The 27,892-nt window shown below is 35.0% G+C and overlaps 1 protein-coding gene and 1 non-coding gene across 2 annotated transcripts in view; one reads left to right on the top strand and one right to left on the bottom strand.

The window, feature by feature from the left end:
- Positions 1-1,053: 1,053 nt before the first annotated feature.
- On the bottom strand, positions 1,054-1,126 carry TRNAT-CGU (transfer RNA threonine (anticodon CGU)). The gene has a single exon. It is a non-coding gene; the product is annotated as a tRNA-Thr (tRNA).
- Positions 1,127-1,512: 386 nt separating this feature from the next.
- LOC100374141 (protein timeless homolog) overlaps positions 1,513-27,892 on the top strand; it is a 29,637-nt gene continuing 3,257 nt past the window's right edge. The window contains exons 1-29 of the mRNA XM_085494904.1: positions 1,513-1,604; positions 2,119-2,221; positions 3,130-3,283; positions 4,417-4,597; positions 4,987-5,088; positions 7,366-7,521; positions 8,717-8,850; positions 9,159-9,423; positions 9,672-9,784; positions 10,825-10,929; positions 12,333-12,515; positions 13,270-13,360; positions 13,655-13,706; positions 13,805-13,949; positions 14,930-15,010; positions 15,162-15,259; positions 15,644-15,697; positions 16,486-16,549; positions 16,914-17,121; positions 18,405-18,550; positions 18,870-18,967; positions 20,884-20,945; positions 22,277-22,341; positions 22,449-22,528; positions 23,255-23,403; positions 24,207-24,240; positions 25,166-25,276; positions 25,521-25,589; positions 25,714-25,832. Coding sequence (XP_085351030.1) covers positions 2,128-2,221; positions 3,130-3,283; positions 4,417-4,597; positions 4,987-5,088; positions 7,366-7,521; positions 8,717-8,850; positions 9,159-9,423; positions 9,672-9,784; positions 10,825-10,929; positions 12,333-12,515; positions 13,270-13,360; positions 13,655-13,706; positions 13,805-13,949; positions 14,930-15,010; positions 15,162-15,259; positions 15,644-15,697; positions 16,486-16,549; positions 16,914-17,121; positions 18,405-18,550; positions 18,870-18,967; positions 20,884-20,945; positions 22,277-22,341; positions 22,449-22,528; positions 23,255-23,403; positions 24,207-24,240; positions 25,166-25,276; positions 25,521-25,589; positions 25,714-25,832 — 3,213 coding nt within the window. The 5' untranslated portion in view covers positions 1,513-1,604; positions 2,119-2,127. The remainder of the gene's footprint in view (positions 1,605-2,118; positions 2,222-3,129; positions 3,284-4,416; positions 4,598-4,986; positions 5,089-7,365; positions 7,522-8,716; positions 8,851-9,158; positions 9,424-9,671; positions 9,785-10,824; positions 10,930-12,332; positions 12,516-13,269; positions 13,361-13,654; positions 13,707-13,804; positions 13,950-14,929; positions 15,011-15,161; positions 15,260-15,643; positions 15,698-16,485; positions 16,550-16,913; positions 17,122-18,404; positions 18,551-18,869; positions 18,968-20,883; positions 20,946-22,276; positions 22,342-22,448; positions 22,529-23,254; positions 23,404-24,206; positions 24,241-25,165; positions 25,277-25,520; positions 25,590-25,713; positions 25,833-27,892) is intronic.

Here is a 27,892-nt window from a genome sequence, read left to right as displayed (position 1 = left end):
GTGGAGTGTCGTTACTGGAGTCATAATGCCCAATTTGTTATTGTGGCTTAAAAAACGCCCTCAACAGTGGACGATAACGAAGTTGATACGGGTATCTTTTTCCGGGTTCTTTTTATAATAACAATTTGGCAAGAATGTCTGAGCTTTGTACTTTCTATAATTCCGAAGTACAAGTTTAAATTGGGTTCTGAAATGCACGCTTTTTCTGATAAACTAGTTAACGCGGCTTTCCCGAATTACGCCATTCAATAATAAAGTAATCTCACGAGTGTGTGTCTTTAGCAACATCCTTCCAGTCTGGTACAGGCGAGCAACTCTTAGAACCACTGACGGATCCATCCAGAAATTCGGTATCCGCGCCTGAGAACATACGAAACATCAAATGCATCGTCAGTTATTGCATCTACTACTAGTTTTACCAATTAACTCAATATCATAAATTAGATGTCCCGTGTTGTCACAGAATTGACAAAATTCGTTGACTAAATTGCGTTCCAGACACCGATCACAAAGACATCAGAGGTATCGCAATCCTAAATAACTGCGCGTAAATGGGTAATCCTAGTAGGTTGTCAGAAAACTCGCCTAAATGTCCCAACAATATGCTGTCAGATACACACACAATATAAACATTTTAATATTTTCGAACGTAGTCTCAGCATTAAACAACTACAGATTATAAAAGCGAAATAGCGATATTACCCTATGTTTTTTTTATTTTCACAGAGAACAATGGGAACGTATTCTCAATATATGTCATTTTACACAAAAGTGTAATTTATGAATAACATCGGATTATTCAACAATAATCACACGTGAATATATTCTTATTTCTTATTCCCAAATCATTTTCATTTCAACAATGGAGATTACTTTTTTTTTTATCTATTTGTCTTGTTATTCTTAATAATTTGTTAGCAGTTTATTTTCTTTGCTCGTTAGAAATGAGATATCCTATTCTATAAGGATAGTAAAACACTCATATTTAGTAAAATTGATCTTTTCAAACTATGGGAATAAGAAAACGGTAACTATGATCTTGTAAATTACTGCAGCCTCAGATGGGAGTCGAACCCACGATCTTCGGTTTACGAGACCGACGCCTTAGCCACTTGGCCACTGAGGCAAGCCAGGAATTTGGCAAAAATTTTATGGTATACGATACTAAAATACAGCTTTGTCATGTTCAATTGTACTGTTCTTTAGTCAAGACGAACGTCACTGTATTGTAATGGACCGTAACTACGCAAAACTATCAAATACAGCACACTGTATCTAATTCGTATCAATATGGAGCAAATAACTTGACACAAACGTCCCTTCAAATTGAATTAAAGTTATTGCCGGCTATTCAATTCACTAAATAAAGCATACTCTTATTACTAGATGTAAAATACTCGATGCATATATATTTTATTTATTTATTTATTTGATAAAACTCTCCCTCGTTTATTCAAGTTTCAAATTCGACGCGGACGAGGCTAGAGTAGACTCGTTTTAGATCACTGAAAGTTGAAAGTTCACAAGGTGGCGGCAAATACATTTTTGTATTTACGTTCGTACCTGTTTGGCTTCGTATCTCAGACGTCCAGCGCCAACCATAGGTAAGTTGATGGACTTATTTACGATACTAAAAACAACATTCACACCGACTGGGACATAACATTGTTGTTTGGAATCGGAATCGGAATATAATTTAGATCTGATCATGTTTGTGCGCTCCATCACAGTTCCTCCTCAATCACTGTGGCTCTATGAAATATAAGGCACAGTCCTCTGAGGGACTGTAAACTTCATATGCATGAACAGTGATAGGAAAGAGTTCCTTAAGGCCCCCTCACCCAAACTTGAATCCTAACTCTAAGACTCCATCCCCCAATGTAACTCAATGTGCCAAATAATTATAAGTTACCCAAAGGGGAATATATAATTGAAATGGAGAAGGGTACGGGAGGGGCAGGGTTAGGATTTAATTTATGGGCGAGGGAGTCCTAAGGAACATTTTTAAAACGACAAATCCACTTGCTTTGATACTTTGTTTGTTTATATGTACCTTGGGTGGACTGCTCTCAGTTGAATATTTTTATGCAATATGTCATTGTATTTTCCAATCCTCAGTGAGTAAAGATGCCTGACATGATGAATTGTGAGTTGCTGGCAACATGTAATGCTTTAGGATTTTGTGAAGGAACGGTATACCACAAAGAACCAGATTGTTTAGGTGAGATACACAGTTCATTGTAAATTAAATGTGTTACTATACCAGATAAATCATGTTTACAGCACAACCGGTACCTATTAGGCTTGTGAAATGGTTGAGGTTTTTTCGGTTGATAATAAGATTGCTGCAAATTGTGGGGTTTTCACAATTACATGTACAGCCATTTGAAAAACAAATTTCCCGACTGTACAATGTATACAGTGTTTTCTTTCACTCTGACATATTATGCTGTATTCAGATTATGCTAGATAACCATGGTAATTGTGGATTTCTCATTCATTAATAAAATACCATTATAGTACTTTTCACCAGAATCATTTACATTTCCAAACTGCGACTAAAAATTTCTTTATATACTGTTAATCATTTTCTTTAACCGATTATAAAATTTAATGTTCTGAGCAATGCTGTAAGCGCAATAATCATTTGCTGGTTTTTAATTTCATTTGCTAAATTAAATTCACATTAACATGTGGAATAAAAATAAAACTCATTGTTCCCTTGCCATGTTTTGTGAAAGTGAGCAAAATAGTGAGATTAAATGCCTGTGATAATAAATGGTTTTACAGTATGACAGTTACTGTAAAAGGATTAATTATTCACTGGGTTTTAATTTTGCTCATTTGCTGACTAGAAAAATTAAGAATAGAACACATTATCTAAATGCTAAATCAGTGAAATTTAAACCCAGTGAAATTAGTAATTTTACAGTATTTAAATCAGGGTTACATGATGATTACGTCATATAAACCATAAATATGGAGAATGTATTTGCTTTATTTTAATAATCCAACATACACTAGATGAAATTTTTGGTTCTGAGGTGTGTCATCAATAAAGCAAATCACAGAAGACATCTTCGATTGAATACTTATTGAAATATTTCTCGGTGTTTTTTTCTTTTTCAGAAACTGTGAAAGATTTGATACGCTTTTTGAGACGAGAGGATGATACACGTGAGATTCGTAGACAATTAGGAAATGCTCAGATTGTACAGAATGATTTGATACCAATCATTAAAAGATATCACAATGATGATGAATTATTTGAAACAATCATACGGTAAGTTTTTTTCGATTATTTCAATATTTTTTGTTTGCTGTTATGTCTGGCATTTTTCTTTTCTAAAATGTAAGATGTCACCCTGGACTTTCAAACAGAAATAAGGTGGTAATGTACATTCCCTGTGGTGATATAGGGCCTTAATTTTGGTATAGTGCCCTCATGTGATAATATAGGGCCATCATGTTGTGGTATAGTGCCCTTATGTTGTGGTATAATGCCCTCATGTTGTGGTATAATGCCCTCATGTTGTGGTATAATGCCCTCATGTTGTGGTATAATGCCTTCATGTTGTGGTATAATGCCTTCATGTTGTGGTATAATGCCCTCATGTTGTGGTATAATGCCCTCATGTTGTGGTATATTGCCCTCATGTTGGCTGTTTCCCTCAAGCACCCAAAGCCACAAAAGGCCAGTAACTAGGAATGATTCCAGCATTCTGATTGGTCCATCATGATCTCTGTGCTTATGCTTCTGGTCATTCTGTATATAGAGCAGGGTTTTCCCTATAAAAAGTTCTTTATTTTTTATCACTTTGCACCAAAATAGCGAAAAATGCCATAACCATCTCAGGCATGAAGTCTAAACAGGTAGAATGAATACAGTATGAATGAATGTATTACAGATACGTTTATGAATAACAAATTTTGAAATGTTTTCAAATTATGTCAATCAGTTGTGTGAATCCAGAGCTGAAATTCTAGCCAGGAGAAATCACTAGTTACCAGCGTTTTACTTGCCGTTCACATAGGACACCAGGAACCAGTGAACCTCATGTGGTGATATAGCGCCCCCTAGTGGTGATATCAATAATATAGAGATTCAGGGCCAATGGAATGCAATACTCTGTAATGTGATACTGTAAAATACTTTATTTTCGCTTGGAATGAATTTTCGCTAAAAAATAAATAATAAAATAAAATCCAGCGAATATACCTTTTTTCCCTATATTTTACATTCAGTTCATCAAAAATCAGTGGAAATAAATTCTATAAAAACACCCAAAATGTCTTTTCAGCGAAAATTAAATCCAGCTAAAATAAAGTATTTTACAGTAATTTACAATAATGTAATTTCCAAATATGGGTAATGGTATAATATAATACAACTTGTATTTTTGATGTTTTTTGTAGACTCTTGGTTAACCTATCCCAACCTGCAGAGCTGTGTTTTAATAACAAAATCCCAGACGATAAAACCTTCCGACACTATTTTCTGGAAGTTCAGACTAATCTGCAGTCATGTAAAGAGAGCTTTGCAGATGAAGATTTCATGGCAGTATTAGCAAAAAAACTAAAATCATTATTAGATATGGTAGGTATATTTTATTCATTTCTATGTCCATTTGATCTTAATGATATAATTCTATTAGGGTATTTTACCCTTGTTGCCATCATGGAAATATTACATTTCAATATCTGAAAATTTTACTCAGTGACTAAGTGAAAAAGTGATATATAGTGTTGATGTCAATAAATTTTACAAAGTAGACATTATTACCAGTGGGTTTTAATGACAAAGTTATTTTTTGTTGTCATTTTAGGCATAATATTCAACAGTTTTTCTTTCCAACAAAACAATAGTAAATGAAACACATCCACGTACTATTGACTAATACTTAAATAATTAGTTGTATACAGGGTTTGACATGGAATAATTTCACATATCAAAAATAGATTAGTAAAATTTCTTTTATTTTTCAGGAATGGGAAGACAGACGAGAAGAACATACTCTGCTGATGGAGAGAGTGTTACTCTTACTTAGAAATATTTTGCACATTCCAGCAGATCCTAATGAAGAGAAGGTAATTTTGAATACCTTGTTCTATATTCTTACATGAAAATCAAACTGTGGTATCTTCGACTTTGCTATATCATTATTGGAGTTCTGATTGCATTTCGAAGTATTCATATAGGTTTATTCATTGAGTTAGAGTTACCAAATCACGGATCATGACCGGGACTATACTAGGTAACCTGATTGCGCCATGTATGTTGACCATGAGCTGATGATCACATGCTTCGTAATAAACGTCACTTCAACGTTTGCTTTTGAACAAAGAAGAGGTGTATGTGTCTCCTTATGTGTGATTCTTGGTAAATCTGAAATTTTGAATACAGAGCTAACTTGTAAAGTCAACGTTGTAGCGACAAGCTACAAAACAAACAACTGAATATTACATTCCTCATATGACTTTTATAGTTGTATCTTGTTTTCTGATAACCATTTGCCAGTCGTTGATTTTGAAAATTCTTATGCACATTTCACATCTTGCCAGTGCATTCGCTTTGTGATGCTATTTAAGATGGCCGAATGGCAGCCATTATAAGTGCTAAAATGACTGATATATTAACAAGCCGGTAGGCTGGTTGGCGATCCGCTCCGCTCAAAAACAAGCACCATGTTTTTGGCTGTTTCCATGGTGTGACATAAACGTGAAGCTAACGTCGGTTTATAACTAATACGAAGTTCGCAAACACCATTCAGTTTTTGGAAGTCACTTAGTTTATTACTAGGACCACAATCACTCTCCTAGTCGAGTGACTGTGCTAGGACGTATTCTGCTGTTACATTTATTATTTCCAACCGTTTTGCGATAGCATTTTCTAGAATGAAGTGTTTCCTGTAAATGCTGGAAAGCGAAATAATGAAATAACGAGATGGTAAATATTTACCTAAAGTACAGTGTGTTGACCTTCATAATAATATACTTCATAATGCAAAACATTAGTCACGGTGAGTTATTTAAATATACGACTCCTAATCGAAAAATATGACCACAGTCCAGAATTTCAGACGGATATTAAGAAACCTAAGAGCATATCAAAAGCATTTACTCTAGAATATAAAAAAGAACTGCAGTCAAAAGTCAAGAATGCCAGCAAATAAAGGACTCTGTCCCACAATCCTTTGTGCGCGTTATTACGGACACGCGCAAAAAACTGTACCACGCTTGTCAAATCTGGGTCAAATATACAGTACGCTACTATCTTGCCACAGTGGAGTGTTCGGTGACCATTGAATTAGCCCGTGATTCATATTTTATGTGTATTAATTTATTCATCAATTTTCGTGACTGACAGTACTGCCCAAATTTTAGTCAAAAAAACGCAACTGGTGAAACGGAAGAGCATTGCCAGGCGATGGACGCGGGGCTCTTTGGCGACGACCGCATAGAGGTCAAAATACGCGTTCTATTTTTACGCGTTAAATATGGCTCTTCCATTTCGCCCCTTCCAGAATGTTCTACTTTCACAGCCTAATCGCAGGTTTTTCGAAAAACGTCGAAAAAACACAAGAATTAGTAGAAATGTTCCTGTTTTGGGCGGATTATTGATGGAGAATAATGTCTTTATTACAAAAATGCTGAAAAACCGTGAGTTGTTGCCTTAGTTATTTTTTTATTGGCGAAAAACTGCGAACTCGGCAAATTTGGTTGCACAACTTCCCTTTATCATATACACCCAGCGACACCGATAAAACTGGTAGGAGGTAATACATTTGGGGCGAAAGTATTCAAAAATCAGTTTTTGGATGTTGCAATGGCAATGGTGGGCCAGGATTGTTTTCCAATTAGTGACGGCACGACCTACCTGTGAAGTATGAACAAAACCGGCCGAGCCGAAACAATCACAGAGGAGTTAAAAGCCGTTGCTGGTGAAAAGTTACCCCAACTTTAGGGTCAAATTTCTCGGTAATGAAAACAGATATCAAAAATTCAAATGGTAACTTTGTGCCCACACTCAAGCTGAGTAGAATGAGCTATGTCTGAAGTGTTTTATCCCAAATTTGTAGGAGGAGATACATTTGGCGCGAAGCTATCCAAAAATCAGTTTTTTGGCTGTTGCTATGGCAATGGTGGGCCAAAATTTTTTTCAGATTTTTCCTAATAACTAGGGTGAAGGTGTGACCTACCTGCCAAGTTTGAACGAAATCGGCCAAGCCAAAAAAATCACAGAAGAAATCATACGTGAAAACACTGGAAATGTACACACACAGACACACACACAAAACGACAAAAGTGATTATAAGGGCAATCCTAGCGGAGCGGATCGCCAATGCAACATTTTATTTATTGCAGAGAACTGATGATGATGCTAGTATACATGACCAAGTTCTGTGGGTGTTAAACACCAGTGGTATGGATAAATTATTACTGTACATATCAAGTTCAGACGGAGAACAGCAATGGTGTATGCACGTAGTAGAGATAATATCATTGATGTTAAGAGAACAGGTGAGCAGCCCCAAAATGATGGTGTTTCATTTGATGAAGATTGAAAGTTAAAAAAAACATTTTCAAAAAATCCTCACTACATATATTCTTGAATTTGTTAATGTTATATACCCAGTTGGTCAAATATCAGGCTAATCGCTCTGGTAATGCAATCTGATTTTCCCTCTGAATCACCCAATTAAGTGAAATGGAATCTTCCAGTATGCAGAGGACTCTGGACGTCCACCATTTTTAGCTCCGCTGTCGACTTTGTCAAGCGAAGCTTATCATATGAGTGATTGTCCGTCGTCTGTGTCAATGTACCGTATTACTTTTTCGACTTCTTCTTGAAAACTACAAGCCTGAATACTTTGATACTTGGTGTATATGTACATTGGGTAGACCTCTCTTAGATTTGTTCATTTCAAGATGATATCTTCAATTCTCTAGTTTTGGTGAATATTTTTGTCATTTTTGGTAAAAAGTGATATTTTCAACTTCTTGATAAAAACCGCAAGTCCATTTGCTTTGATATTACATATATAGGTACTACATGTGGACCTCTCTCAGATTTGTTCATTTTGTAATGATATCTTTAATTCTCTAATTTTGGTGAATATTTTTGTCATTTTTGGTAAAAAGTGATATTTTCGACTTCTTGTTAAAAACCTCAAGTCAAATTGCTTTGATATTACATATATAGGTACTACATGTGGTTCTAACTCAGATTTGTTCATTTTGGTGAATATTTGTGTCATTTTTGGTAAAAAGTGATATTTTTCACTTCTTGTTGAAAACCGCAAATCTGATTGTTTTGATACTATACATATTGTTCATTTTCTAATGATATCTTCTGTTCTTTAACTGAAATGTGCATTGCTAACAGTGGAGCTATTTCAGCCGACAGGCTGCTTGTTTATCAAACTTTTTGCACACCTCCTCACAAAAAAACTCCCAAATTCTAGAAAACATTTAGTATTATTTATTTTCATTTTGCAGTTTATGCGTGAAGTGCAACTTTATATTTCATGAACATGTATTAAATTTTCATTTTTGTTTGTTATTATTATTTTAATTTCTCGATCAAACACCAGTTCTGAATTTGATCGCCTAAAATGATAAGATAAATAGTCTAAGTTAATCATGTTGAATTTATTTACTAAAATCTACGACTTATTGGGTGACATCTTGTGATCATTCTTGATTCTTTCTATAGGACGCAGAGCAACTCGCAAAAGCTGGAATTGGAAGAACTGATGCAGAAAAAGAACAAGAAGAAAATGAGCTGGAGATGTTACGACAAAAAGATCAAAGTTTAAGAAAAGCCAGATTAAAACAATACAGTGCAAGGTGATTGATACTTTCAATGTTGTCATGGTAACAAAAAAATAGTTATTGATTATTTGCCATGATTTCATCTGAAACGAGAGTATCAAACTGTCTGGTGATTCGAATCGGTTTTGCAATAGCATAGTAGTACAATAGCATAGCGGGAAATATCCTTTTATGTACAAAGCCGATTTATCGTCTCATTGACCTTTCTGTTGGCCATAATTGTTTTCAATGTTATCTCTGTCACTGTTTCACCATACTAAAACAATATGACATCGTGCAAATACAGTTGACATGCAATTGTAAACTTATCTGTTTTTTTGCAGGCATTCCAGATTTGGTGGTACATTCTGTGTAAAGAATATCAAGTCCATCAGCGATAATGATCTGATCTATCACAGATCTCTCAATACTGCTGATAACATTAACTTTGACCGTGAAAAATCAGTTGGCAGGAAACCAAGAAATCGACGCCCAATGAAAGAAAGTGACATTAAAAGAAGATCAACTCTCAATATTCGTTTATTTCTGAAAGAGTTTTGTGTTCTGTTTCTGGAGAATTGTTATAATCCTCTGATGCACAGTGTACGAGTAAGTGTCCTATTTCATGTGTGTTCATTCTAAGAGTTTAATTTTTTTTTGTTTCTTTAAGTTTTCAAATTTTCATTTTTGTACTTCCTTTAAGTTTTAAATTGTCTGTTTCTTTTTTCATTTATATAGTATGTGCATTTTCCAATAATTTTTTTTCAGCTCCTAATTAAAAAAGGTAGCAACAAATAAATAAAAAAAAGAGTTGTGCCCTGAAATATTTGTAAACCTTAATCACATTCGTCTTACAGGATAATTTATTACATGAAAGAGCACAGAAGAATGATGAGAGTTACTATTTATGGGCGATGAGATTCTTTATGGAGTTCAGTAGAAGACACAATTTTAGAGTTGACATAGTCAGGTATGTAAATGTCTGTCTGGTTTTAGTTTCTATTTAGAGAAATAAAGTCTTGTATGCTTGTCTTTTCCACAAGAACTACTAACATTTTTACCATCATTTTTTTCTTTTCATCACAAATTCACAAAATAGTTTATAGTCTGCACTTTCCTTCAGAAAATTGGAACAAAAATAACCAAATTTTTTTTGTAAAACTGAAAATTGTCTCAAATTTTGTCAGTTGGCTCCAAAATTATGGTTCATTTCCAAAAATATTAAAGAGTATAAAAAAAATAAATGCAGAAAAATTTAGGCAAGAAAGTCTGGTGGTGAAAAGGTTAATGCATTTAATGGAATTTGGTACATAGATGCTTTGTGAATTGAACTAAATTGACCTAAAATCCAACCATATTATTGAAATCTGATGAGTGGTTTTTGAGGTATTGGTGGAATTTAAAGCTAATGATTGTATAATTATTATGCAAGTTAGGTTATTAATATACATAGATTTCAACAACAAATTCATCAGGTCTGCTATAATGAAAACATTGAATAAGAGATACGACTGATCCATCAGATGAGTATGGTCATGTGACCTAAATAATACGCATAACTGTAATATCATATAGTACTTTTGCAGATAGGGACATGCAACAAGTACTATAATTTAACAATGCAGTAAATGTACTGGAGATGTGTTTCAAAAATAGTAAATACAGTATCATTTTTTTTTACTTCATTCCTCCAATACCCTCAGCATATAAGAGTTTTATTTCTAAGCTTGTTTTGATTATTACATACATTGGACATTTAGTGACCTTGATGCATGTCAATTTGTCTGGCTGATAAATTTTGAAATTACCAACTAGTAACATTTTTAACTTCCGTGTGTGAAGCACACAAAGGGATCTTTGCAGGGTTGGTGTTTTCGGTATAGAAAATTGTATTTACTGGGTGGTTAGTGTCACAGTGATTTTTGTGAATGTTGTTCATTGATGAACTTTCTAGTGGAGACTATTTGTTTTATTCTGTTCTGAGGCTCTTTTTTTAATGTTTTTCTTTAGTGAAACTTTTTCAGTGCAGAGCTTTCATTATATTCAGACAAATCTCCAGAATTATTACGAAATGATGTTAGCAGATAAGAAAGAAGTCACTCAGTGGTCGAGAAGGTGAGAACAATGCTTTACTTTGATATCATATCAAGGGTTTATAAGTTAAGGGTAGGCAACCCATGTGAGATGCTAAGAAGATCCCGTTTGAAGTCGCATGAATTGTGAGATGATCACAATTTTGAGAAAAAATAATGATGTAAATGATGTGTTAAAAAAGATTTTGTTAGTTTTCATCCCTTGTTGTTTGTTCTAGATTGCGGATCGTTTGTTATTTGTTTTGTCTTCTTGAAAATGGCACTAAATATGTTCATTTCTGTTCTCACAATCAAACGTTTTAATGATTTGGCCAAAAAACAAACCAAAAAAAAAAGTTGCACTTCTTGATTTTTTGTAAAAAGATTATTCAATACCACAACAAGTTCAAAGTTTAACATTTATTGAATAACGCTTTCGAATACATGCATTAAAAGTTCTTGTGGATCTAAAAAACTTCCTCTGAAACAGAAAATGAACATGTCAATAGTATTCCCCAACTGTTGTGCCACTTTTGCATGTAGTGCCCCTTTAACTGTAATTTTGAAGGCGGGTCTATTGATAGGGCTTTCAATATTTTGTTACTATTTATTTAAAATATTTTTGAATAATAATACATTTAAAAAAATGATAATCTAGAACGCAATTTATGAATTACTGATATCTAAAATAAAAAAAAAATAAATAAAAAAAATAATGTGTTGTGCACAGGTTTTAAACTGATGTTCACAATGACACAATTCCTTTGTGTGTTAAGCACATTTGTACTAAGTTAAAAATTTCATGTCATGTCATGATACTTTTATTATCATGAGTTATGTCATCAGAATGTAAAAAATTATTGGGGTCAATGGACATTTTTCGAGATACAAGATTCCAAATCCAAAACTGGCTTTTTTTTCTGGGTTTTAATTATTTCTTAATATCTCAAAATTGTTCGCTATTAAATTGAATGAAAAAGTCATGAAAATTAAACGAGTCTTAAAGCGGGGGAGTCGTCACCTGCGCATGCATCAGATGGCGATAGCGTGTCATTGTTTACAAACAAGCGTCTACCCATGAGCCTTTGCATTTTTAGCGTGTGTTGCTATCATCGCTTGGGACTCCCCGCGCTTTGCGCAGGTGATGACCCTCCCACTTTAATATTGTGAATACAATTGGTGTATAATTTAGTGAATTTCCATTGTAATAATATATATGCAATGGTAAGTTACATTCCATGCTAAGTAGTACAAAATTTGAATTCTTAGATTATTAACACCATATTCACTCTATTTGAAGTGTAATCACTTACTCATAAGCACTGTTGAACTATTACAATTAGTATCAATCAATCACAATGTGAGTTTTATATGTACTTCAAATATCACCATAACAAAGTTGAATCATTATGGATATTGCTAACACTGACTTTATTTACTTAACAGGATGCATCTTGCATTGAAAGCGTACAGTGAGCTGTTGATGACTTTAGACACTATGGGTCGTTGCAAAGACGATTCTCTTAAGGATGGCGCTGATGTCATCAAAAGTAATATATTTTACGTGATGGAATATCGGGAAATATTTCAAACATTGCTGAGAAAGTACGATCCTGTCAAGCTAACCAAGTAAGTGAACATGTAAAATTAGGAAGAGTAAGGTGTGGGCTTATACGCGAGGACCATCTCAGGAAAAATGATTTTTTTTGGGGTGTTTAACATTGTAACCACCTTACCACCAATGAAAAATTGTCGGAGGGATGTGGGATGTTTTCGATTGTATACAAATTCTTGAGTCATAGCAATTTCCGCCATGATGTTTTTCAGCACGAATTGACCTGAAACAATGTGCTTTGGACACAAACGATTTCCAATGACCTAGTTTCACGACTTGACGATCACATTTTTGATTTTTCAATTAAGCTACTACTCAAAGAAATATGGATTACTTCAGTATTGCAACATCATGGTTTATCCTGAGTAAATAACAGAATAGAAATGGTGCGAACCATGTTGTATACGTTTGCCATGCACTCTGAAATTAATGCAAATTTTCTCATAAAAGCACAAACCGAACTACATTTCCAAATACGTTTTTTATGCAATAAAACATTTTTTACACACCTAGGGCTTATAATTGGGGATGCCCTCAACCCATTAAATGTCTAAAAATAGAGGGGTGGGCTTATACTCGGGGAGTGATTATGATCGAGGAAGTACAGTATGTAGGCCCCCTAACTGTAATGATGGTCTGACTGTAGTACTCCCTCTCTAACTCCAACACTCCCTCTAACTGTAGCCCCCTCACTAATATTTTGTGTCAATATCTTAAATCCCCTATTTTGATGAATATTACCACTTCCCATGCTGTTTGTACTTGCAGGTCATTTCTGAAGGATTTGATTGAAACCACACATGTGTTTGTGAAGATGCTGGAGACACATGCTAAAAGCAGAAGATCAATTATGGTTCAGGTCAGTTGAAATTTTGAGTTATTACGCTCACAGGAATAATGGCAGTGATATCTGCATTTGATGATTTACAGCAGATAGCTTACTATGTGTTATGACTTACTGTGACGTTACTGTGTTACTGTGCATAACTGTGTTACTGTGCATAACTGTGTTACTGTGCATAACTGTGTTACTGCTTTTTTCTGTGAATTACTGTAGCTTACAATGTTTTGCTGTGAAATACTGTATTAAAGCAACCCACCATGTGTTACTGCAATGTGTGTTGTAAATGTCTGCGATTTTATTTTCTTTCAGAAAAAGATGAAGAAAAGAAGGAAAAAAAGTCAGCGTAAAGAAAGAATAACAGGTATACTTCATGATGAAAATTTGCAATCAAAATTACATTCATTCATTTCCTGAATAAAATGGTTACAAATCAAATGAAATTGTAATTTACATTATTAGGTAGCCAGGACAACCAAGAAGTGACTGATGAATCATGGGAAAGAGTTACAAGTGAGTTATCTTCAATGTTGCAAGGGAGAGAAGAAATACCAGAAAACATTGCACCGTTCGATGCAGCTGCTGATATCCCAATTGAAGAACAGAGGTATTCAGTGATTGGTTTTTTCTACGCAACATTTGAGACGTTAACTTTTTGTCAACGTGTTTCTGAAAGAATTGTGTATATATGAAAGGGCACAACATTTTTTTCAGATTCTTTTGTCAAAGTTATTCTAACATAGACTACTTAACCCTTTGAGTGCCAGACATTCTTCCAGTCCATAATTTAGGGTATTGGTAAATTATTTCACATTTTGTAAAATTTTCACAAAATTTTATCATATTGGGAACAGTACAGACAAGTTCAGATATTGCTTTTAGTTTTTGATCAAAAGTTTTGTCAATTTTTATCTTCATTTTATATATAGAGAAGCAGACTGCATAAAACCATTTTATAGATGGTGCCAAAATTGAAAATGGTGCTCAAAAGGTTGAACAATTTTTTTCCTGATGTTTAATTATTCAATATTTTTCCCGGAATGACATTACGTTTTCTCAATTAATTCTTATAGTTTTATACATTGGCAGGAAAGGTTCAGGAAAGGTGTAGATTAATTTAAAAGAATTTTTTCATTGGCAGTTGTTAACATACCAGGTTGTTGAAAGAAATACATCTTTCTTTGCCCATTTACTCCTAATTACATCATTTGTAAAAAATAAAAATAAAATCATATCCTTCCCACCACTACCATAATAATGTGCATTTCAAGTGTTTTCAAAGTACAAGAAAAAACTTTTGATGAATAATGTAATAACAACTTTTGCAGCCTTAGGTAAATATTTCTATGCTTTGTAATATATGTTAAGATTAAAGGTTAAGGTTAAACTGCTGAATATGCAACAGTTATGTGGGAGAGAATGAATTTTGACAAAGACATGACTTTATGCAATCCCATTCCACACATTAGAAATTTCTAGATATTTCTCATGAATATGAAACAATAGTTGCATACCCTTATCTTTATCCGCCCTTGATATCAGAAATTAGTCGTATTGTAACACTGACAAATGCTGCCTCTTTCCTAGAGCCAGTACAATGATTAGGATACAAGAATCCCTGCATAATGGAATGGCTGGTGAAGCTATAGCAATACTAAGAGCTGCTAGGTGAGTAATATCACAATGTGACACTGGATCTTTGCCCTTGTCAATGTTATTGGTTATGCTATTATTTGTTCTGGGTTGTCAACATAATATTAATAATTAGCATGAAGGATGATTCTGAGTGATTTAATTATAATCACTTTTAATTTTTTAGAGAAGTGTGGCCTGAAAATGACGTGTTCGGTGCCGCTGATATCGGCGCAGAAGATGAATTTATGGCGCTTAGAGAGATACACTATGCTAATCTACCACGTAAGTAACTAATTTAATGTCTAGTGTAGAAGGGGATCACCTCTATGGGAACCTTGGTATACTGCTAACATTCTGTACAGGTGGGTGTCTATGGTTTTTCATTCCCCAGACTGGATGCAGTCTGCAAGCTTAACCCAAGGGAATAAAAGAGCATGGTGCTTGTGTAGAATTCTGCTTGATCTGACCATACATAAACCAACTTCTATAGTGTTCCTGCATCAGTTACCAGCTCCTGAATAGTTTGATCTTCAACCTTCCTGACCTTTAACCTAATAATTATGAATGTATGAAAATATGCAAATTGATGCACCAAAATGGATGGGAAAAATTGTAGTATTCAAACTAACTGACCCAGTATTATCTGATTTGCGTTGTTGATTTTAGGACAAAATCAAGATGAGGAAGGTGAAGTAAATGAAGAAGATGAACTGGAAAATGGTAAATGTACCCTAGACAGAAATGGCCACCAAGATCTCATTAAGAGAGTGAGAAAGCAATAAGAATTGTTTTTCCCCTCAACTAATGTTCTATTCCCCCCCTGTCATCAAATCCACTGTTCCTCTGATCTGTGTAACCATGGTTTTTGAAACAGTAGGCATAATGAGAGAATGGAACAATGTCAGTCCTTGTTTTCTATGAGATCTTGGCGGCCATTTTTTTCTGTGTTATCTCTGTATTTAGTAATTTCTTGGACCATTGTCACATCATTCATTATGGTGATTTGCTTGTTTTCATTTCTGATATGTGAAACTGAGATCCTATGATGAGTGTATCTTTTGTACATGTTGTTCAGCAAAGACAAATCATTCTATGATTGATTAACCTTTTCACCACCAGACTTTCTCTCCCAAATTTGTCTGCACTTTTTTCTGATATTCTTCAATATTTCTGGAACCTTAATTTTAGAGTCAACAGACAAAATTTACTCCAATATACAGTTTTATCTCAACAAATTTTGCTATTTTTGTCCCAATCTTCTGAAGGAAAGTGCAGACTATAGAAGGGACTATTTTGTGAATTTGGGATAATAAGAGGGAACTGGTGGTGAAAAGGTTATATACTACTCAACAAGAAAACCATGAGGTGATGAGTCTGTTGTGATGTACTAACCCTTGGTATTGAGAATGGCGTTATTTTCAATCATTATCAAACTTTGATAACATTTTCAAAGTAATCATTATTTATTAGTCAACTATTACAAACACTATAACCTATTCACTTTGTAGAGGAAGAAGAAACCAGCACTCATTACACAGAAGAGGAATTCAACTTTGAAGCATACATTAGAAAGTATGACAGTTTTACTATTTATATTTAAACGCACATCCCAGGTTCTCTTCATGTTTTGGTTCATCATGTATTTTTTGAACAGTTCATGTGTCAAGTTTTGCTACATCGTCCTCAGCCAGCTAGAAAGACATGCAGAATATTGAAGAACTTATTATCTTTAAAGTAGTAACAGGGAAAAAATGAGTTAAAATTTAATTGAGATAAGGGTGTACTCCAAGCAAGTAACTACGGCAATATATTTATATTCAGAAAGTTAACATATTGAAGCATTGATTAGGAGATTCAGTTAAGAATAATATGATTTGTTGCCTAGCAACAGTTGAGTTATACTGTGACATTTTCTTACTTTTGTTATTTTTTCCAGATTTGGTAATTCTGGTGTATTGAAGTCCTATGTGACATTGTTGGCAAATTACAGAGAAAATTCACTTTTCACCAATCACTGTATTGTTAAGATGCTACACAGAGTTGCTTGGGATTGCCAAATGATTCCACTGTTATTCCAAATATCATTATTCCGTGTTTTCCAGCATATACTCCTGGACCCTCTTGTCACCACATCACACTTGAAGGTACATACTTTTTTTTCAATTGTAGTTTCAACATTTTTATCACAACAGGAGTCTGTGAGTGCAGACCGCCCTCTGGTGGCAAGGAATGAGATTTTTTTTTTTTTTTGAATAATTGTACTTAGTTTAAAACTAATTTTCTAGTATTCTCTAATATTTTGTGAAGTGAGTTTGTAGATTTGATGGATTTTGTGTTTTAAATACGTTAATTTTATTTTTACTTTTGAAGATTAACTCTTCCATTTCTGCTGCTTGTAATGGTCCAAATTTGAAGTTTTATGGCATTTATGAAGGCATAATTTCGTGCTACTAACTTTTTAATTTTTACTAATTCGTAAAAAATATTTTTCGCAAAATTAAAGCTTTTTACATGAAGAAATAATGCATATAAACAATGTAAATGTATTATTTATAAGACAACATGGCTGAAGGCAGAAACAATATTTTGAATCAAAAAGACCCTTAAACTCAGTATTTTGAACACTATTCATTGCCTAGATATTCAGGGATGAGAATTTTCTGCAGATCCGTGGAATTTCGCGGAATTCTAAGCCCTATGGGCCAATTTTCTGAAAGTCTAAATCAGAGGAAAAAATTCTGGGGGGGGGGGTAAGAATACAAATCATTATTCACCGGAAGTAAACACGCTGTTGGGTCATTGTTGTCGGGTGCAAGAGGCGTGTATCAGTGTATGGTCGAAGGAAGACTTGCGGCGGTGTCTCCAATGCGAAATATTCGTGACTCTTTTCAGTGCAATCGTGAAATCCTAAGTGGTTTCCAAGTGTTTGAAGTAATATGTAATGATTAACATGATTGGCTGGGTTAGTTCTGATGGGCCAATCAGTGAAGAGCTTTCATTAACAAGGTCAGCCTGGACTCCGGCTACTTTACTTTCAGCTGAAAAATTAAAATTCTCATTCTCATCCCTGGATATTGTTTTACTTTATTTCTAACATGTGGAAAATCTTATAGTGGAGTAGTAATGATGCAATATGCATAAGATCTACTGTGTTGGCTCTATCAGTATAGTGTGTCCTTAAGCCTGTATGGTCAATTAAGATGTATTTTAATGTTTCATTATACAATAAATACAATCTTAGGTTGTTATATTCTTCTATTTGAAATGTGCTTCTAATAAAGCAAAATAAGTATATTTCTTATGCACAATAAGTGAACAAGATAAAAAAAAAGATGTGAAAAAGTTGTAGACGTATGAGAATGAAGCACAAATATGAGGATTTTGGTATGCAAATATCTGCAAAATATATTGTGTCGTCATTTTACAGGAAGCAGCAAAGTTTTCTAAATTTGTCGTTGGACGTTTCTTTGATATGGTGGAAGGTAACAACAAGATGTTTGTTGAGTTACTATTTTGGAAGAGTGCTAAAGACGTTATGGAATTGAGTGATGGTTATGGATCAGTCAAAGCTAAGTATGTACACAATCCCATGATGGTTTACACTGTTGATTGGATACTAAATAACTATTATAAACACTGTACAATTGAACAATTATTTTACATGTACACCACCACATCAGTTAGCGATACTTCACACAAAACGCCACGACTGAATAATATGCACCATATCATGCATAACAATGTATACAATTTTGTCGGGATAAATTATGACAGCACCTAAAATCGATCTAAATCTCTTCATTTTACTCTTTTATTACATTCTTGGGATGTAATCACCTCTCTGATGCTAACATTGCAAAGTTTAATTTTATTATGTGTTCAATTTCTGTAGTCATGGTAGCAAGAGCCGTGGACTCGAATGGCGTGAAGAAGAACAAGCTGAGTTAAGTCAATTGTATATGGAATATAAAGACTTTGAAGAAGATGATGGCAAGTTGTACATTCTACATCAGTGCTACATGGGAACAGCGCCCTCTACATATGAATAGTGCCCTATACATAGCAACAGCGCCCTCTACATCGCTCTCTAGCAATTTGATCCAAATATTTTATTCCCCTGACATTTGTTTAAAAAACACAATTTCAGTCACAGTAATCATGAATAAAAATAGCATATCATTTATTTCTAAATTCTCCTCAAGTGCCAGTGTTAAAAATCACTATATATATGTATCACACATTTAATTGTGACATTCTATTTTTGACTCCCGTGTGCGAAGCACAAAAGGGAGTCTTTGCAGTTACTCTGTCTGTCTGTATGTATGTATGTATGTATGTCACTTTTTTGTTCCACCGTTATCTCAAGAACCACTAATCAAATTTTGGTGAAACTTGTACACAGATGCTCTGGGATATTGCACAGAGCTGATTAGGTTTTGGTAAAAATCTATGAATATTAATTACTTAATTTGCATGATAATTAGCTGATTTTTAGCTGTTCCAAGACTGTTCCACTGATATCTGAAGAACCACTCATTGGATTTTGATGAAACTTGGCACATGGATGCTCTGAACTAGTGTGCAGATATGATTAGTTTTGGGTAAAAATCTATGAATATTAATTAACTAATTTGCATGATAATTAACTGATTTTAAGCTGTTCTATGACTGTTCCACTGATTTTTGAAGAACCACTCATTGGATTTCAATGAAACTTGGCACATGGATGCTCTGAACTAATGCGCAGATTTGATTAGTTTTGGGTAAAAATCTGTTAATATTATTAATTACCTAATTTACATAATGATTAATCAATTTTCGGCTTTTCCACTGATATCTCAAGTACTAATCATAACATTTAAATAAAACTTGGTACATAGATGTCTTATGACACTGCACAGACCTGATAGTTTTTAGGGTAATATCAGTACTAATTAATTACCTAATTTGCATAATTAATTAATTTTCAGATTTTGATATTTCGAGTAATAATGATCATGTTTCAATGAAACTTGGTACATAGTTACTTGAGGACTGTGCAGAGACCTAATTAGTTTTGGGTAAATATTTGTGCATATTAATCACCTTATTAGCATAATTAGTTAATTTTCAGCTTTTCACCTGATATCTCAAGTACTAATCACATTTCAATGAGACTTGCGACATAGATATTCTAGGACTATGCAGAGACCTGATTAATTTTGGGATAAATAATTGTGCCTATTAATTACCTAATTTGCATAATTAGTTAATTTTTTGCTGTTCTATGGCTGTTGCACTGATGTCTAAAAACCACTCATTGGATTTCAACGAAACTTTTCAAGAGTACCTGTCACATTTCAATGAATCTAAGACTATACACCATATTAGTTTTTGGTAAATATTTATGCTTCTTAATCACCTAATTAACATAATTAATTAATACTGTATATCTCAAGTATTGATCATCACATTTGAATAAAACTTGGTACATAAATGGTCTAGGACAATAGACGGCCTGATTAATTTTAGGGTAAAATCTGTTCATATTAATTCTCTAATTAGCATAATTAATATTTTTTTGGTTCTAATCACATTTCAATGAAACTTGGTACATTGTGCAAACCTTATTAGTTTTACACTTAAATCTGTTTGTTACCTTATTTGCATAATTAATTTTCTGCGTTTCCATCAACATCTTAAGTTCAAGTAATTTTGAATTAATTTTTAATGTGTCTCCAACACTCAGCACACGGGAGTTCTTTCTAAGCTTTCTTTGATTTAATTAGTTACCAGTACTATTTGCCAGTTTCATCCATTGCATAATGTTGTGTAAGAACTTTTATTCAGTACAGCGTGTCTGACAACAAATTTGCTGAAATGCCTAGATAATTTATCTTCATATTTATTTATTTTTATAATTTCAGATAAAGATGTTGTGGATCATATAATGGAACACATTATTGATGATACTAAGACGAGGAGACAGGTAAGTTGTTGATTCATTTTTGATTGAAATTTATGATTTTATTCACCACGATTTCACAGAACTTGAAATAAAAAAATTTACCTGTCTTATCATGGTATGATAATTATATATTCATGAAATTATTTTAGAGATTTTAACATGTCTATCTACTAACTAGGATGAACAAGATGGTAGATTTGATGAAGTACTCACATGTCACATGACACTAAAACATGCAAATGATTGTTCTGCACAAATGATTGTTCTGCACAATCTTACCATTGGTATTATTTTTATAGTATTTTGTTTTTCCCCTAGAATTTGTCACATTTTTATTGAATATTTCTCTCATTGCTTTGTTTGTTTTCGATTGTCACAATTTTCAAAAAGGGAAAAAAAAAGATTTGTGGATTTACATGTATGTTAACTTTGGCATTGATGGGTTAACGAGTTTTGCTTACAATAGCTTCCTATTTAGGCAATCTAATATGGTGTTTACACGTGGGGGGAAGGCTAGCCTAAACTAGGTCGATCAATAATCCTTATCCATGGTTTAAAACTCTGAAGCGTTTACACGTATTGCTGGTTTAGTTTAGATCAACATGACGTCATCACCTCGCCATGATGCCATCAGCTCGTCAAAAAAATCCATAGTTGTAAATGCTTGGCCACTCCTCTTGTTATGGTCAAGCACTTTCTTGAACTGGGTTCATAATCGCTTACTTTCTTCCTTGGCACTGCTCTGGTGTTCGAAACAAACCATGTCCCCTGACCTTCTCCGAAATAATTCTATAAACACAAGAGTCACGCGTAGTTCCATCCATCATCTGTCTTACGCTTTCATCTTTCCAAACACTTATTAATAACTGTGTGGCATACGACCACATATTTCCACGAGCTCTATTCACGTTGTTGTCATCAGCTGCCATGTTGAATGTGAAAGTTAAGCGTGATAGCGCTCTTCAAAGACGGCTTCAAGTGTTTACACGAATCGCAAGGTCTTGTTTAGATCTGAGTGCTGGCTCGAAACCACCACCTTTAGTGCGGCTCCAATTAAAATGGCGTCTGTTTACACATATTTTTTTAACACCGGCTCCCCCTTGGAGCTGGCCTTTTCCCCACGTGTAAACACGATATATATTGAAAGTTCCTAAAACAGAATGCAGTTATCATTTGTGATAGTACAAAACAGTGTGTAGGTAGAGAGTTCAGTGCAGTTTGTAAGTGTGTACACGTGTGTATATCTTTATATGCATATTCCTAATAGAGCTCAAAGGAAAAATTAGCTAGAATCTGTAAACTTGGCACACATGTTCCAGAAGACCTGTTTACACTATTTTATACTTTTTCAGATTGTCAATCAGTTAGTAAAGCAGGAATTGGTTGATAGTGTCACTGCTCTGAAGAGGAAAAAAGGGTGAGTAGTAATCTACTGTAAATAACTGTATTTCAATTTTGTATTGTAACCACAGTATATGGTGTAATCTACTGTGTAATACTGAATCATAAAACGTTTTATTTTAGAGTTAAAAAGGTGATGATATGGAGAGAAGAACAGGAACTAGAATTACAAAACCTGTATGAACAGTACAAAGAATCTGATGGTAAGATACATTGAAATGTAACGTAAATAATCTGAAACTCATTCAACGTTAATGATGTAGTTTATCCCAAATATTAAAAATTTAAAACATTAAATATGCAAGTTCTATTGTTATTCAATGCTAGATGTTTAATAGTTAGGAACTTTGTGATATACAATGAAAATTCGGTCCAAATTGAAGAATTCATGGAAATTTAATGGTCATCACAATAATAATGTCAAATCTACATTTCTCGAATTTCTTATGCAAGTTTACTACATCACCTACCAGAAAGTTTGTGAAAATAATAAATTTATTACTCGTTAGGCTTACTTAATTAGTGAGTGTGAAAATTTTTTAAAGCGTGCAAAGCATGTAAATTATTGAATGTGCTGATAAGCTTGGTCATCTCAGTTCACATGTCCACTGCATTTTATTAATTAAAAATGGGATGGGGTCATTTTCAAATGCATGCAAAGCACAAGAGTTTAGTTCCAAAAAGATTTTCATTGCATAGCATTGTATGTTGTTACAAAGATGCATACCTTTATCTTATAATTAAAAATGATGAGCTTTAGGCAAATTTAATTAGTAACAGTAGGAAAATTTGATGATACGTTACGTATGCAGATTCCCTGGCCAATTGATGAGCCACAATGGGATACATATACATTGTACTGGGCCTGTGGAAAATAAATTCTAGGTATGTGATTTTAAGCACCATTATTTGTGACTCAAATTTTGTAGATATTTTGGGAAATATTCTTGAGAATATGTCTGAGAAGCGGTCAAAGAATAAAGTGATAGAAAAGCTGATAGCAATGGGAATGGTATCAGAAAGAAAAGAATTGTATAAGAAACGAAAGAGCAAAGGAAGAAAAGAAAAGAACAAAGAGGTATTGAGTGATTTATTATAAATATGGCTATTTGCAAATATTAGAAATTGTGCTTCTATAGAACATGTACACAGTGTGTGTCTTTGCAATTACTTCCAGAAACAATAAATGTGGGGAAAATTGCCTGGCACAAAAATCTAAAAAACAAAGTTACTTTACTTCATCATGAATGCCATTTAACTACTTGTTCGTTCTTGGACGAGTTAGTATTAAAATATGCTAGCCAAATTCTCCCCAAAAATTGTGCTAATTGCCTACCGTAAAATCTGTATTAGAAGCTGCATCCCTAATAGAAGTCGCACCCATTTTTTTTGAATAATTGAGAACAAAAAATTCATTATTTCTCATATGTGTAGATGCTCTAATAGAAGCCGCATCCCTTCTGTTGCATTGTACCATTTTAATAGAAGCCGCGGTTTCTAATACAGGTTTTACAGTACTAAGCAGTGAAATTTGTTTTTTTCTTTGTCTTGTGATTTGGTAATATGACTGAGGCTACATTCGCCACACTGCTCCAAATCTATTTCAGCAACTACGTGTACATATCTTTTAAACTTTGCTGCCAGGATTTATTGTGATACATGTATGTGCATTCATGCAAGTCACTGAAACACATGTTATAGTACCCCAAAGAAATTTTTACTGCTGCAAAATTTAGCTATTTTCTCTTACTCGTGTAATTTGTGAAAATTACAGTAAGTACATTGTTTTAAAAATAGACTTTGATAATCTGTACAATGTTTCAGTGAAGAAGTATATTCCAGTTGCATTTCTAAGACAAATATTTTTCTAATATTTTATAGGATAACTTTTTTGAAGAGGGAATGGAGATGGAAGGTATGTAACGGTAATGTCACTCAGCCCTCCCTCATAACATTTCGGTTGCTGAAATGAACTTGTGTATTTTTTTTTTATGAGTCATAAGTGAGTGTTATAAAAATGACCGCCAATTTAAATATTTTCCATGACATTGTGAGTACAAAAAAAATATGGAACACTACATTATAAATTGGTGAAACAACTCTTGACATTTGACAAATCATACACTGACTTCTCACTGAGGAAAAATGAAATTTTGTCCTAACAGCTGATTTCACTATGACACTACTAGCTTAAATTTGTGCAATTAATGTATATAAACCAAACTCGTTTTATTTTGCGGCCACCTTTTACAATTTATTCCATATTTTTTCCCAACTGTTTTGATCAAATTGTAAAGGCAATTTTGTATAAAAATTTGCAGAACCAAACAAATTTGTTTTGATTAGCCTCACTCAACTGACCCTCTCTCCCATAGGTGAGAGGTTATTGGTGTACTTGCTAGGTTTTGCAGTCTCTAATAAATATATATGTGGTAGTGGAACATTTAAAAGTTTTTACAAAATTCATAGACTTATTGAACAAATGAATGAAACAAATGAATAATTACAGGCAATGAAATATTCACCTAACAACATGCAACACAAGATTTGAATTCATGCACACGAGCATACCTTCTAACCACTACAGGTGAACACACTAACCACTGAACCATAATGACTGACCAATAACAGCCAGCTGGTCTGTAGTAAACACGTCCCACAGCAACTAAAAATACATTAGCTGAATCTAGAACTGAAACATTGTATAGTAGGAAAACTATACATATAGAAAGCCGTGTATTCATGGTTCTGACCACTCAGCTTATTATCAGGTTTGGCCTCGTGTGGTTTTAAAATTCACTGTTGCATTATTAAACAATTATGATTGTATTGGATTATAGAAATCCCTCATTCAGATGAAGAAGCAGAAGAATTAGGTAGTGATGAAAGTGATGATGACGACTATTTTGGGTTATCCGTATCCCAATTGTTAAAAAAGGTCAAACAATTGGGTAAGTATGATCACAGTTGTCAGTTGTCATGTTAGATCGTTGACAGAATTGTACATGACTTAGCTGTGTATTTGCTCTTTATAAGCACACATCTCCGATAGAAGTGCACATCATGCCAAATTACATTTCACTTTCTAATCCACAGAACTAATTTTGACGATAAAAACACTGTATCATTTACACACTAGTGCGTTCCATGTAATTACACTTACCGGTAATTATATATGTTTATTTACATTCATAGGTTTCATAGAACAAGTTAAGTGGATATTGACTGGTTTAAGAAGAACTGCTGATGATAGACAAAGTGAAAGTAAGTTTCTATGGATAGATAGTGAAAGTAACAAAAAATAGAAACGTGAGCTTTGTTCGATGTAGATCATAATGGGAGCAACTTACTGTAAATGGCTGTTGATTTTTGTTTTGTCTTCTGACAGATGACAGTGAACCTGTTGCTATTGTACCATTAACAGTTGAAAATGAACAAGCAATGGAAAACGGTGGATTTAAATCTTTTCTCAAGGCAATTGGAATGTCACCACCAGCTAACCACCAGGTAAGCATAGAAGTTCCAATCCTAGTTATGTATCACATGACAATATTCATTCAAATTTGTAATATTTTGCATGAAATGTCATGTTACAGGTTATTATTTATGCATATTTGTATAGTATGCAGAGAAAAATGTTAAGAGCATGTGAAACTTTCTGACTGCCAATCTTAGGTTGTGTTAGCCTTCTGACTGCCAATATCAACCTGTGTTAGCCTTCCGACTGCCAATCTCAGCCTGTATTAGCCTTCCGACTGCCAATCTCAACCTGTGTTAGCCTTCCGACTGCCAATCTCAGCCTGTGTTAGCCTTCCGACTGCCAATCTCAGCCTGTGTTAGCCTTCCGACTGCCAATATCAGCCTGTGTTAGCCTTCCGACTGCCAATATCAGCCTGTATTAGCCTTCTGACTGCCAATCTCAGCCTGTGTTAGCCTTCCGACTGCCAATCTCAGCCTGTGTTAGCCTTCCGACTGCCAATCTCAGCCTGTGTTAGCCTTCCGACTGCCAATCTCAGCCTGTGTTAGCCTTCTGACTGCCAATCTCAGCCTGTGTTAGCCTTCCGACTGCTAATCTTGGGCCGTGTTAGCCTTCCGACTGCCAATTTCAGCCTGTGTTAGCCTTCTGACTGCCAATATCAGCCTGTGTTAGCCTTCCGACTGCCAATCTCAGCCTGTGTTAGCCTTCTGACTGCCAATCTCAGCCTGTGTTAGCCTTCCGACTGCCAATCTCAGCCTGTGTTAGCCTTCCGACTGCCAATCTCAGCCTGTGTTAGCCTTCCGACTGCCAATCTCAGCCTGTATTAGCCTTCCGACTGCCAATCTCAGCCTGTATTAGCCTTTTGACTGCCAATATCAGCCTGTGTTAGTCTTTCAACTGCCAATCTCAGCCTGTGTTAGCCTTCCGACTGCCAATCTCAGCCTGTATTAGCCTTCCGACTGCCAATCTCAGCCTGTGTTAGCCTTCCAACTGCCAATCTCAGCCTGTGTTAGCCTTCCAACTGCCAATCTCAGCCTGTGTTAGCCTTCCGACTGCCAATCTCAGCCTGTGTTAGCCTTCCGACTGCCAATCTCAGCCTGTGTTAGCCTTCCGACTGCCAATCTCAGCCTGTGTTAGTCTTCTGACTGCCAATCTCAGTCTGTGTTAGCCTTCCGACTGCTAATCTTGGGCCGTGTTAGCCTTCCGACTGCCAATTTCAGCCTGTGTTAGCCTTCCGACTGCCAATCTCAGCCTGTGTTAGCCTTCCGACTGCTAATCTCAGCCTGTGTTAGTCTTCTGACTGCCAATCTCAGCCTGTGTTAGCCTTCCGACTGCTAATCTTGGGCCGTGTTAGCCTTCCGACTGCCAATTTCAGCCTGTGTTAGCCTTCCGACTGCCAATCTCAGCCTGTGTTAGCCTTCCGACTGCTAATCTCAGCCTGTGTTAGCCTTCCGACTGCCAATCTCAGCCTGTGTTAGCCTTCCGACTGCCAATCTCAGCCTGTGTTAGTCTTCCGACTGCTAATCTTGGGCCGTGTTAGCCTTCCGACTGCCAATCTCAGCCTGTGTTAGCCTTCCGACTGCCAATCTCAGCCTGTGTTAGTCTTCCGACTGCCAATCTCAGCCTGTGTTAGTCTTCCGACTGCCAATCTCAGCCTGTATTAGCCTTCCGACTGCCAATCTCAGCCTGTATTAGCCTTCCGACTGCCAATCTCAGCCTGTATTAGCCTTCCGACTGCCAATCTCAGCCTGTGTTAGCCTTCCGACTGCCAATCTCAGCCTGTGTTAGCCTTCCGACTGCCAATCTCAGCCTGTGTTAGCCTTCCGACTGCCAATCTCAGCCTGTGTTAGCCTTTTGACTGCCAATCTCAGCCTGTATTAGCCTTCTGACTGCCAATCTCAGCCTGTATTAGCCTTCCGACTGCCAATCTCAGCCTGTATTAGCCTTCCGACTGCCAATCTCAGCCTGTATTAGCCTTCCGACTGCTAATCTTTGGCTGTGTTATCCTCTCGATTGCCAATATCAGCCTGTGTTAGCCTTCCGACTGCTAATCTTGGGCTGTGTTAGCCTTCCGACTGCCAATTTCAGC

Source organism: Saccoglossus kowalevskii, chromosome 21 (genome assembly GCF_978046115.1).
Source record: "Saccoglossus kowalevskii chromosome 21, keSacKowa6.1, whole genome shotgun sequence".
Lineage (NCBI taxonomy): Eukaryota > Metazoa > Hemichordata > Enteropneusta > Harrimaniidae > Saccoglossus > Saccoglossus kowalevskii.
The sequence above is the reverse complement of the archived record's forward strand: the minus strand, read 5'-3'. Positions and strand labels throughout refer to the sequence as shown.